Here is a 12,340-nt window from a genome sequence, read left to right on the forward strand (position 1 = left end):
TACCGAACGACGAGAGCTTCGACCGCCGGTGATCATCGGGCCGGTCCGGTCGTATTGATTCCATCAGCAAACCGACCGGTTCGGGCGCCGCTCGATTTTCTCCCGGACCGAGCCATTGTGTCCGGTTCGCCGCATTTCTCTATGATTCTTGAGATTTTGGGGCGCGAATGATATATATTCTACTTCCCTATTTTTTTATTTTTTTTTTATTGTTCTCAAGAACGAGTTTGGAATAAAATTCCGTTTGGTAAAATATTTTTTATTTTTTGGACAAATGTTGGCCCATAAATTGATTTGAAACAGAAATGAAAAGTTAAAATTTTTTACTTTTCTATTTGTGGAACAGAAACAGAAATCACAACTCTCTTTTATTGTTTACCTTTGCCGCCCATTACTGCCCACTTGCCGCTGGCCGAAGGCCGCCACCACCCGCCGCCACTCGCCAGCCTCCGGCCTACTCACCGCCAAAGAAAAAATTAAAATAAAAATAATTAAAAAATCAATTTAAAAAAAAACTATTAAAAGTAGTGCACGGAGGAAAATCAAATCAGATTTTCCATATCAAACGGTAGAAAATATTTTCCGAGTCTTTTTCAGATTTCAACATAACATCGTAAAATTATGTCATTTTCCTGGAAAATGACTTCTTTAGTTTGTTGTTTTTAGCCGATGGAAAACATTTTTCATATATCGATTAGTTTTTCGTAATTCAAACAGCACAAAATTAGAAAACAATTTTCCAGCAACAATTTCCTTTCGAACAAATGGACTCTTTAGTGTAATAAGAATTGGTTTTCCGTGGCCGCCATTGCTGTACTCGTGCCGCGATGACTTCACAACAAGCGAAGCATAGACTTGTCACTTGAGGAATGCTTTCATCTGCTTTGAAGTAAAGGATTTACTTTTTAGTTTTGGCTTATTCTTTGCTTATCGAAACAAGGAAAGGACATGCTCCTTTACATGTAATGGGAATAAAGTATAGAAATTTATACATTCGATTGCCCTTTTTAGAATGAAATAAAATCCAATACATGTCATGAAGTTTCTCAAACATCATGAATTAGCATATCCGTGATTATTTTTCTTTATTCCAAAACTGCCATCCTAATTTGAGCAAATTGGTTTACTCATTCGGAGCAAAATGGGAATAAATTAGTTAGCATGGTTTGAGTATATACAAAATCGACCACATTTCAAGACGAGTTTGTCGGATCTTATAGAGAAAAGTAGATTCCCGTCTTGTTCGAGTTGCGCGATTCGGCTTTACCCTACCATACTCAGCTACATAAATTTCACGAAACACCTATTATGGTATTCGGTGAAATTTGACGGACAACAACTTGGACTCTGATCTCGCCTAAACTAACATTCGACTTCATCCCCATGTTGGACATTGTAGACGTGAAAGTGAGTAGACCTGTGATCGAATCTACAATGTCGAGCCCGGAAACATCGTGTAATATTTATAACCCAGTTACGGAGGACAACCGGCGATGACTAGATCCTCAAAAAAATTGCATCGTTTGTGCAAGTAACTTTTACTACAATATCTTCTTTAACGCGGAAGCTTTCTAATCTTCTTCTCAACTACCTCGGATCCTTGGTGTTCGATTAAGAGGTAACTTCACCAAATTAATGGAGCTTTCTCTCTCATGAGGGCCTCCGTGACTCTCTGTTTACATTACAGGGATAACGAGTTTCACGGATGCATTCCTTATTTTAACATGACGGTATCCGCACGCCTTGCATCCCCAATTATCTACGTGTCTCTGTCTTCTCCATAGAGCAGTAGTACCCTCTATAAGTTTTACATTCCAGTGATTTCAAGACTCAGACGAGACTCGAGATGGAGCCTCTTAATTTCGAAGTGACAATCTTTTACTGCAATATCTTCTTTAACGTGGAAGCTTCTTAATCTTCTCCTCCTCCTCCTCCTCCACCTTGGATGGAGGCTGGGCCTGGTTTGGGCCTGTGGTTGACTTTTGACTATGGCCTTTTCTATTTCGTGTTAGCGTTTGTACATTACGAGACGAAACTACATTAGGTGAGATTGTTTTATCATCGTATGCCGCCGCGGCCGGGACTGCGGCGGCATGTTTATATGTAATTTGGACCGCCAGATCTTACCGGAACGATGTAAGCCATCCGATCAGATAGAACGGAACCGGTGGTTACTCAATACGCGGCGTCGTCGGAACTTACTTTTTGACGAGGAAAGCAACTAAACAAAATTGTAGAGAAATTCATCAATTACGGATACGCAAACATACTTCACTTGTACAAACTGTTCAAGGTTTGAACGTTTTCTTGTAAGATCAAATTTTAAAATTAAAATACGCGATAGCTAATACAGAAATTCCTGAATCCGTCATCGATGGATTATCCGTAAAATAGCTAATTGAGCGTAGTTTCGAGATTAAAAAAAGGGGGATTGCGATCTATCAAGAGGAAGTGATCCTCTTTTATTTGTTATAATTATACGGATAACAGGATACCCTTTTTTCGAATCGGAAAAGTAAAGTATTTTCGCACATGAGTAATCGATATTTTCTTTCCCAATTTTGTTCAGTAGAGTTCCTTCTCAATACCTAAAGTTTCAATCCACGATTCTTTCGATTAAGACGCCAGTTTAAACCAACCATTCATAAAGTTGCTTCCCGTTCGATCTTCATCGGGCGGCCTACATTAATTGTGCCATCAAAATCTGGCGTTTCAAATTACGAAAGAACCCAGACAACAAAAAAAAATTTACATACGAACAAGCTTTTCCGTATTCAGCCCGCGGCAATACGGGGATGAACTTACCTTAAGCAATATTTTTTTTTTTGGTCTCGCTCCTCTCTTTTCTATGTACATACGTACGCGGTGCTCACCGGAAATCGATCTTCAGACCCGATACTCTCTCGAGACTCGCCGCTCAATCCCTTTACCAGCAAAGCCCCGGGCAAGTGTGGCACCTCCCTACCTTTACCTTAAATACGTCCTTTTGTTTCCTAACGTACGAAAGCACACGAGCACACACAGAGAACAGCAACAATGGCGGAAGTCAAGGTCAATCACGGCCCAGAAACCAGAGGCCCAAACCAGCAGTCCCTCCCGTCCATGGCGAAGAAGATTCCTTTCGTTTTCTTTCTTCTTTCCCACCCTTTTTCTCTCACACCCAGAAGCGCAGAAGCGTCTAGAATTGGTGCCCCCCCTCCTTTTGCTTTCCCCTCCCATACCTCCTCCTCCTCTTCCCCACGCTCTCAATTATTAATACAAAGCGCTCTCCTCTTTTCTTTTCCACTTTCGCCCTTCACCACTCAGTCTCTTCCTCCTCCCTCCCTCCCTCTTCCAACACCCCGCGTTGACCCCGCGACGACCCACCCGGGGACCGGAGGAGACCACCCACCACCACCCACCCCCCACACCCGCGACCGGCGCAGCGATGGCGAAGACCGGCGACCCGGCGGACATGGCGAAGACGGCCTTCCTGGACGACGACTTCGAGTCGTCGGTTGACTTGTACTCCCGGGCCATTTACTCCAGCCCCGGGAGCGCCGATCTGTACGCCGACCGCGCCCAGGCCCACATCAAGCTCGGCAAGTTCACAGGTGGGGTGGGGTGGGGAGAGGCTTCGATCCCCTTTTTGATCTTGGGGCTCTGTTCGAACGCGCGTGTGCCCGTGCGTGGGTTAGAACGAAAGGACGCTCGCTTGCGTGCGTGATGTTGGCGAGGGTGTCTCGTTGAGTAGTTCTGTTTCGCCTGTCCCGTTTGCGGTGCGTGCTTTTCGTGATCATGGCGTCGGATTGGAACTATCTCTGTGTTTTTTTCCGGGAAAAGCAGTTTGAGTTTTCCCTGCTTTCCTATCGTCATCCCATACGTTAAACCCAGAAAAGGGTGAAGAAAAGAAGTATTGGGTCCGCTTCGTGGAGGCGATCTTTGCTAGCATTGTGACTTTGGGACCCTAGAAAATATTTAAGCTTTGGTGGAAACACTGCGAATCTGTCTTTGGATCTTTTATCACCGTTTTTGAACGCGAAGTGTTTTGCTGTTTTCTTGATGGAGAGGTTCTTGTGCAATGCCCCTGGGTGACGTGCTTCTGATTTTCGTTTGTGCTGTTTTATTTTGTTTGATCAGAGGCCGTTTCCGATGCAAATAAGGCGATCGAATTGGATCCTTCTTTGGCCAAGGCATACCTGCGAAAAGGGTGAGTAAGCTTCGCCTGGCTGAGCTTGAATTCTGTCTCTTTTACTCGGTCTATTTAGTCGGAAAGTTTTATGATTTCCTTTTCTCCTTCCTGAAGTTCGTGGAGTTGATTGTTTGATGATGCGTTTTAGGTGGTCTGCTTGTTTTTTATGTAGCTTTAACGATGGCTAGAATGTATGCTTGATCCGAACTTATTCCAATTGTGGTGTTGTTATTGATCCACTATTTATTGCGCGTAATGTGTTAGCTAGTTTGCATTCGCTGATCTTGGATTTGCTTCTATCGCTAGATATTGCTCTGGAGGCACTCGTTGAACAGTTCTGAGTGTGTATATACAGATTCTCTTTTGATGAAGTACTTCCATGGAGTATTAACTCGAGTCCCCAAATGTTTTATTTTTTCTTTTTGTTTTCCAGTTCCGCCTGTATGAAACTTGAAGAATATCATACTGCCAAGGCAGCTCTCGAAATAGGTACTTCTCTGTCGCAAGATGCTTCGAGATTCACCAAGCTAATTGAAGAATGTGAGAAGTTCATTGCAGGTTTGCACTCATTACAGCCCCTTAGTAATCAAGATAAGGTTTCTCTGCTTGTTGGTTGTCTCTAATATGGCTTTCAGAAAAAAAAAAAAAACTGATTGTGATCTTCTCTGTCTTCAGTGTTTCATTATGAGTTTCTTGCTTTTATTTAATCATGAAGTAAGCACACTGACCTTGTGAGGGCTTAAATCTTTACTGAATTATTGCAGACTTGAATTATGGAATTGTACTGGAGATAGTTTTCACTGTATTCTGAAAATAGAAACTTGTATGTTTTTGAGGATTTCGTGAAGATTTTCCTCTGTGCTGCTTGTTGCGTAATATTTATTGTCCAAGAGTTGTCATAGATGCAAGCTAACTTGTTAGCTGAATTACGTTTGTTTTCTTGAATATTGATTTTGTGGTGCTTCCACAGAGGATGTAAGTGATGAGAAGGCACATGTTGGTGCCCCGCCTTCCTCTGTCACTGCCCTGCCATCTGATCAAAATGCTGAAGCAGATGAAGAAATGGAGGATGAGGACAGCATGGTACAGCAGGTTAATGCAGTTGAACCAGTCAAGCCCAAATTCAGGTTCTTGCAATATTACTTATGCTGTCTAGATAAAACCTGGCTTTGCACCATGATTATTAAGTGGCCACATGGCCGATTGTGAAGTTTCTCTTTGTTAGTTGAAAGTGGAGATATTTTCCAAAGTTTTTGGTAATTGATGTGCGGATTCGAAGCTTGCATGTGGACATGACAAAGAATCAAGTTAGTTGCTTTTATTGAGACCTTGAAAATAAGTAATTCGAGATTATGAGCAGCTATCTTTCAAACTTGGATAACTAGTAAACTTATACTATAAATTGGAGTTGGTCTGAAGCTTTTCTCCTTGCAAATGCGGTCTTCTTGTTGTTGTCTATAAGTACTTGTTCCTCCTCATCGTGTAGCAATTTACATTATATTAGTAAGGTTGTCAATTTTTTAGTGTAGCTTTTCATAGTTCACTTTCCAGATAGTACTTTTTCACTCGCATGACCGGACAATTCATTGTTCAACAGACATGAATTTTACCAGAAACCAGATGAAGTTGTTGTGACAATATTTGCGAAGGGTGTTGCACCAGAGGATGTACTTGTTGAGTTTGGTGAACAGATTGTATGTTTCATCACCCAAATAATTTCTTTTACTGGATGCAGAAGTGTTTTTCATTTTACCCCTATATAGATGACATGAGGGAATATATTTATCCTGCAGCTAAGCACGAGAATCAATGTGCCCGGTGAAGACGCTTATTACTTTCAATCTAGATTGTTTGGCAAGGTAATTGGAAGAGCTTCTACCGGTTTCTAATTGGATGCAGCTCATTTACTCCGGTTTGGGCTTCTCTGATGATAGCACTTGTTATAGCACTTGCTTTTGGTTTTGTTGGTTAGGTGCCCTTTTGCAAAGCTTTTGCAAGTGCGTATTTTGATCTTTCGTTTGAGGATATCCTCAGGAATATTTGCATCAGATTTCTCTTCTGAACCCAACTCCACTTTGTTCAGTCTCCATATGGAAATGAATTCTATTTTTCTTTTTTTACTGGTCTTTCTAGTGTGAAAAAGAAAGCTTTGACTTGCCTACATTTGGCTCCTACTTCACTGTTACTAATGTTTGACTCTTTATGTGATTCAAATCAGGTAATACCTGAAGAGTGTAGATACCAAATATTATCAACGAAAATTGAGATCCGTCTTGCAAAAGCTGAAGCAATCCAATGGAAGTCTCTTGAATATAGCAAAGAAGCTACAGTTGCGCAGAAAGTCATTGTGCCATCTGGTAGGTGCCTTTCTTAATTTATTAGATGACCCAAATTTTACTGGTGTCCCATGTTTCTGTAGAATGAGAAAAACTGTCTACTTCTCTGGCTAGTTAATCAGTTATTTTCCATATTTTTGCAGCTGGACCAAACAAACCTGCATATCCATCTTCGAAAAATAGAGCTGCAGACTGGGACAAGCTGGAAGCCCAAGTCAAGCAGGAGGTACCAGACATTGCTAATGATTTCTGAATGTCCATGGCGATTTTATTCATTGTTTGCTTTATCCAACGTCTAACTGCATAATTGCATAAATTTTAGGAAAAGGATGAGAAGCTTGACGGTGATGCAGCTTTGAACAAGCTTTTCCGAGACATATTCCAGAATGCAGATGAAGACGCGAGAAGAGCTATGACAAAATCATTTGTAAGAGCATTACTTCTCTGCTGCATCTCAGAAGTTCTACAAATCAGTACATTCTATTTCTACATTTCAATTGATTTGTCACCCTCAATGGTCTGTTTGGGGACATCTAGTAATATTTCTTAACCTCCATTTCTTCAGGAGCTTCTCTCTCTTAGTCTGATCTGAAACTTTATCCTTTACCAAATCCTGCCATTTTCTCTCATGCTCGTAATTTGTCTAGAGACTCGAGATCTCTTACTTTCTGCATGTTAGCTCCTCGATTATGCTCGTCTTAGTAGGTGCATTTTCCTTAATCTGCATTTTGAAACGGTGTTGGTTAAGCAGACGATAAGTGTCGTCGCTTCTTATTGTCGAGCTCCATAGTATTTAATCCTGTGTTTTAGGTGTTCCATGAAAACTGCAATATTTTTGCTTAATATCGATTCATTATGCAGGTCGAGTCTAACGGGACAGTCCTCTCTACAAACTGGAAGGAAGTGGGCGCAAAGAAGGTCGAAGGTAGCCCTCCCGATGGTATGGAGCTGAGGAAATGGGAATACTAAGTCAGCTGTGGTGGATCACCTGCATCATGCTCGTCAATTTGCTGTACAAGAACATCGTCCTTCATTCAAAATGGTCACATCATGTCTATTGGTCGCAAATACCTTCTCTTTCCAACTATGTTGCTTCTTTGGTAGTGGATCTATGAACGCTAGTGATGCATATTGGTCGTGTCCTCTGTTTGCATTTTGCTTGTTGTCTTTGGCAGTGAGGAGTCTGTATTTTCACGTGAACGTGGTAAAGACTATTTGGAGTTCCTATGTTTTTTGCCGTTTGTCGTCCGTGAATTGTATAAAAATTAGTTCGCTTTTCATGTCAGCACGAGGCAGACTTTCTAATATTCAGTTGTGAAATGCAATGGAACGATCTTTCTGTTTTCATAAATAAGTCATCAAGGAGGGAAGTAGCGAAATGGTCCACCGTGCACCCCAGCCGGCACAAACACGCCGCCAGGGGGGCCTCAGCGGCTTCTTCCCACCAACACGCAGCTGAAAACGAAGGTATGTATCGGTTTACTGTTGGAGAAATAATTCCTTGCCAGGAGACAAATCTACCATATGCGTTTTTGCTTATAAAAGAATCTATGAGAGGACACAGACGCTGTAGATATTTCAATGTAGAAATGAAATCTTAGCGTATCAGCTCGAATGCATCCCTCGGTGGTTGTCCGAAAAAGATGACTAAATTTTCTCCCCGAGAGTGATTACCGATTAGGAAGGTCAATGGAAGTGAGGATCGCCAGTCTTGCAGCTTGTCATTGAACCTTAGTGAGGAAACGATAATGCATATCAAATTTAATTTGTGTTTAGTTGATTCAATAGGTGATACGGAATGCTAATTCAGGTGTTTGAATGGTTTATTAATTCAAGGACCACTTACTACTTGTCACGTTACTTACTATGTCCTTTTGTGTTGGTCGATTTTAGACTATTGAAGTATATCATAACACTAAGGGTGCGTATGACAACAATTCTGTACCCGGGAACTGATTCTGCTCAGAAATGATTCTTTTTTATTCTGTGCTTGGGAACAATTTCTAAGCATTTGAAGGCGTTTGGTAACTGCCCAAAATTTCTATTTTTAGAATAGAAAAAGAACATAAATGTGTTTGGTAACTACACAAAATTTCTTTCTAGTAATAATATTTTGAATTTTTTAATATTTTTTTTTTCCTTCATTTCCTTGGCCATGGCCGGTCGCCGGCGCCGGCGACCGGCCACAGGTCAGGGCAGGCGAGGGCGTCGCGGTCCTCGCCGCCGCCCTCACCGGTCGCGACGGCGAGGTTGGCTTCACCTTGGCTGGGCGAGGCTCAACCTCGCCCAATTTTGGGGGGCGGCGAGGGCCGACCTTGCTGTTGCCGGGGGCGGCAAGGGCCGCCATCGCCGGCCCTGGCCAGTGGACGGTCGCTGGCGGCGGGCCGGTGGCCGGTCGTCGGCGGCGGGCCGGTGGCAGACCGAGAAGAAGATGAAGAACAAATAAAAAAGGAAGAAGAAAACCAAGAAGAATCAGAAATGGAAAAATTGTTCCAGAATCAAGAAGCTATTTTTTTTTGCTTTTTGATTATGTTCTAAAACTGATTCTAGGAACAATTTTTTGCAACTTTGTGCCCGGGCACAAAAAATTTAACAAACGGATTTCTGTTCCTAAACTGATTATGGGGATAAAAGAACAGAAATTTTTACTATTTGGCAACTTGCCAAATGCCCCCTAAGAAATAAGAGGGATTCATTCCTGAGTGTCGTTCGCCAGACCTCACGATGCATGTATGTCAAATGAGAGCACTCTTTTTCTCGAAAGAACATTCTCGGATCTAAGTTGGGGTCCTCTTTAATCTATCAAATAAATAATGTTCTGATAGTTAATTAAGGAAGTTCATTGTTGTCGCTAATGTGCTGCGCGTGAAGAAAGGGGTCTCTCTAAGACGTGTTTTTATCGAGTCTTGTTCCATTGACCCAGTGAATTGCCCAGTAAACGCCCAGCGGAAGCTTCCTGTTTCTCCATGAAATTGGTCAAAGAAAGGCCATGTTTACTTGTCCACACCTCCATGAATTTGCCTCTATATATTCGCGTGTGCCCGTTCATTTGATGTATACGTACGAACTCATTCTCACTTCACGCTCCCAAAACGTAAACACATCCACGCTCGACGTGTTCTTCTTCAACCCTCCTCTCCTTGTTTCTCACATTACATCACCGTTCATATTGCGGCGATGAAGGGTAACCGAAACAACGCGAAATGCTTCGCCAACGTGGTGGCCTTTGTGATCTTCCAAGTCGCCATCATCTTGATCCTCGCCTTCACCGTGATGCGCGTGCGCAGCCCCAAAGTGCGCCTCGGCGTGGTGACAGTCGACAGCTTCAGCACCAGCAACGACACTTCTTCTCCTTCCTTCAACATGAGGCTCACCGCGCAAGTCACCGTTAAAAACACCAACTTCGGCAACTTCAAGTACGGGAACGGCACGATGAGCCTCGCGTACAACGGCACGGTGGTCGGAGATGTCGCTATTGTGAAGGGTCGTGCCAAGGCCAGGGACACCGCGAAGTTCAACGTGACGGTCGACGTGACCTCGGGCCGGCTCACGAGCACGGCGAGCCTTGGGGGGGACATGAACTCGGGGGTCCTGATGTTGAGGGGCGACGCAAAGGTGAGAGGCAAAGTCGAGTTACTGAAGGTGATGAAGAGGAAGAAGAGTGGCGTGATGGATTGTTCATTGAGCGTGAATTTAGCCACTCGTGCCGTGACTACAAAGTGCAAGTGATGATATGGTGTTTCTAGACGATATTGGATAGTATATTTTACCTCGTGTATTGTTCTTGATTTATTTATTGGTTGTATAGTTGATTCGCTGTAGTGACAGAAGAGTTTTGCTTTGTTTAGGACGTTTTGCTGATGATTTTTCTTATTGGCTTTTGAAATTGAACTTTAATCTCTATCTTTGGCGCACTTATACTAAGATTCGCTACTACTCCGAAGACCCTCCTCACAGTTTGTAGTTTTACCACTTTGCATCCTCTATTTCTTTGTATCTGGATCGAGGAAAGTACCAAGTTGCCTTCGTCTGGAAGAGACCAAACCTTCAAAATGTCCCGTGAGATAGAGACGGCACAGAGAAGAGAAGAGAAGAGGGCGAACATGAGACACACGAAGGAGATGGGGCGGGAGGCGGTCTACTAAGAGAGCGGCGGAGGTTGGCTTGGCGGCGGGCAGCGGCGGTGGCTACCGCAGCTCCTTCGGGAGTTGGTGAACGAGGGCTTTTAGGTAGAAAGATGTATACAGGAAAGTGGTAGGGAGATTTTGGAAAGGAAATGGTGATTTGATGAGTAAAAAGTTTGCTGTGAGTTGGGGGAATGTAAAGTGAGGATGCAAACTGGCATTGAAGGAAAATATGGTTTTTCTTTTGGTATTTCACAAGTCTCAACATTCGCATGACACATGCAGAAAAGATTAGAAGTGTGTCATCCAATGAATCTTTATTGATGGAAAAGGAAGCCTTTTCATTTGGTTTAATTAGTACTAAAGAGATAGCTTGCACCATCCTTAAAGTCATAGCGCATCCATTGCTTTTTCTACAGTAAAGTTGGCATTTTTTACTCTGTCATCAAAAGCCTCATCGAAATACAATCGGATTTCGCTGTTCCTTCTTTCCTCCTCACCCTTGAAACTTAAAAAGTACCGTTCTCTTGGACACTTGCAAACATTATTGACCGACCAGTACATGCTCAGATCCACGTTATGATCTTTACTGCATCTTCCTGTACAGTACCCGCACACATTTTTCAAGATCTCTCCTGGAAATCTCACGTTGCAAACGAAAAATTTTTAAAAAATGAATGGAAGCTTCTAATGACAAGTTGATCGCTCATGATCACAAAGTCATTATGTTACGCGAAGCTCTCCCCGAAAGTCACCATGACTCTCCAGAAAAGTCAGAAACTCCCACCTCACTCAACGCGTTTGGCATCTGAAAGAAACAAAGAGAACAAAGAAATTAAAATACCATTTCTCATCTCTTTGTGTTAGATACGCCTCTTCTAGTGAAGGTCTTTTTAAACATGCCCTACTTTTCAAACGCTACGTACATAAAAACCTCGCCAAAGGTCCATCTACACATTCACAAGAAGCTCATTCAGAGAAAAGAGAAGCATAAAACATCGCCAAAGAGAGATCTTCCTTAGATTGTTCCTTCTTTTTCAGCTCAAAATCTTAATATGGAGAAGAACCAACAAGTGGATGATCCTCTTGCACCCACAAGCGGCCAAAACCCTAGAAGTGACCAAGAGTCCTTGAGCAATCACATGGAACAAGAGAAGCGCCAGAAGAGGCTCAAGTTGGCTGCTTACATCGCCGCCTTCGCCGTGTTCCAGGTTATCGTCATTCTCGTCTTCGTCCTCGTCATCATGAAGGTCCGTACCCCGAAATTCCGCGTCGGGACGCCCAGCATCCAGGCCCTCACCTCCAATGTCGGGCCGGCTGCCTCGTCCTTCAACATGACCCTCGTCGCGCCCTTCAGGCTCAAGAACCCCAACTTCGGCCCTTACAAGTATGACTCGACCACCGTCGTCTTCACCTATGGCGATGCCGTCGTGGGGCAGGTTGCGATCCCTAAGGGCAAGGCCAACTTCAAGTCCACGCAAAAGTTCGATGCCACGGTTGGGTTGAACTCCAATTCTTTGTCCAACACCTCGAGTTCGAGTCTCGGGACCGAGCTGACCTCCGGGGTCCTGACGCTGACGAGCTCGGCAAAGCTGAACGGTAAGGTCCAGTTGATGCTCATCTTCAAGAAGAAGAAGTCCACGAGCATGGATTGCACCATGACGATCAGCACCGCATCACGAACCGTTCAATCGGTGACTTGTAAATGA

At 43.3% G+C, this 12,340-nt stretch overlaps 3 protein-coding genes across 3 annotated transcripts; all 3 read left to right on the forward strand.

Annotated features, from left to right (window-relative positions):
• The first annotated feature begins 3,374 nt into the window (after positions 1-3,374).
• Positions 3,375-7,792, forward strand: LOC115675383 (protein SGT1 homolog). The gene is made up of 10 exons (XM_030598011.2): positions 3,375-3,593; positions 4,120-4,189; positions 4,605-4,729; positions 5,142-5,298; positions 5,769-5,865; positions 5,965-6,030; positions 6,390-6,528; positions 6,651-6,733; positions 6,830-6,934; positions 7,369-7,792. The coding sequence occupies exons 1-10, from the start codon at positions 3,428-3,430 to the stop codon at positions 7,474-7,476; spliced, it is 1,116 nt and encodes a 371-aa protein (XP_030453871.1). The 5' UTR covers positions 3,375-3,427; the 3' UTR covers positions 7,477-7,792.
• A 1,767-nt stretch (positions 7,793-9,559) lies between these two features.
• On the forward strand, positions 9,560-10,354 carry LOC115675623 (late embryogenesis abundant protein At1g64065-like). Its single transcript, XM_030598351.2, has one exon. It carries the CDS (start codon positions 9,685-9,687, stop codon positions 10,234-10,236), a length of 552 nt encoding a protein of 183 aa, XP_030454211.1. The 5' UTR covers positions 9,560-9,684; the 3' UTR covers positions 10,237-10,354.
• A 1,332-nt stretch (positions 10,355-11,686) lies between these two features.
• On the forward strand, positions 11,687-12,340 carry LOC115675592 (late embryogenesis abundant protein At1g64065-like). The gene has a single exon (XM_030598314.2). The coding sequence runs from the start codon at positions 11,687-11,689 to the stop codon at positions 12,338-12,340; it is 654 nt and encodes a 217-aa protein (XP_030454174.1).

The sequence above is a fragment of the Syzygium oleosum genome, unplaced genomic scaffold (assembly GCF_021117445.2).
Source record: "Syzygium oleosum isolate NSW1041296 unplaced genomic scaffold, Sole_v2.1 Sole_v2.15, whole genome shotgun sequence".
Taxonomy (NCBI): domain Eukaryota; kingdom Viridiplantae; phylum Streptophyta; class Magnoliopsida; order Myrtales; family Myrtaceae; genus Syzygium; species Syzygium oleosum.

Excerpts from the sequence above, each read along its gene's own strand:
- LOC115675383 (XM_030598011.2), top strand. The coding sequence starts at position 3,428 with ATGGCGAAGACCGGCGACCCGGCGGACATGGCGAAGACGGCCTTCCTG. Across the intron at positions 3,594-4,119 it reads CAAGCTCGGCAAGTTCACAG|AGGCCGTTTCCGATGCAAAT; the intron begins GTGGGGTGGGGT and ends TTGTTTGATCAG. Across the intron at positions 5,866-5,964 it reads TTGAGTTTGGTGAACAGATT|CTAAGCACGAGAATCAATGT; the intron begins GTATGTTTCATC and ends TTTATCCTGCAG.
- LOC115675623 (XM_030598351.2), top strand. The coding sequence starts at position 9,685 with ATGAAGGGTAACCGAAACAACGCGAAATGCTTCGCCAACGTGGTGGCC.
- LOC115675592 (XM_030598314.2), top strand. The coding sequence starts at position 11,687 with ATGGAGAAGAACCAACAAGTGGATGATCCTCTTGCACCCACAAGCGGC.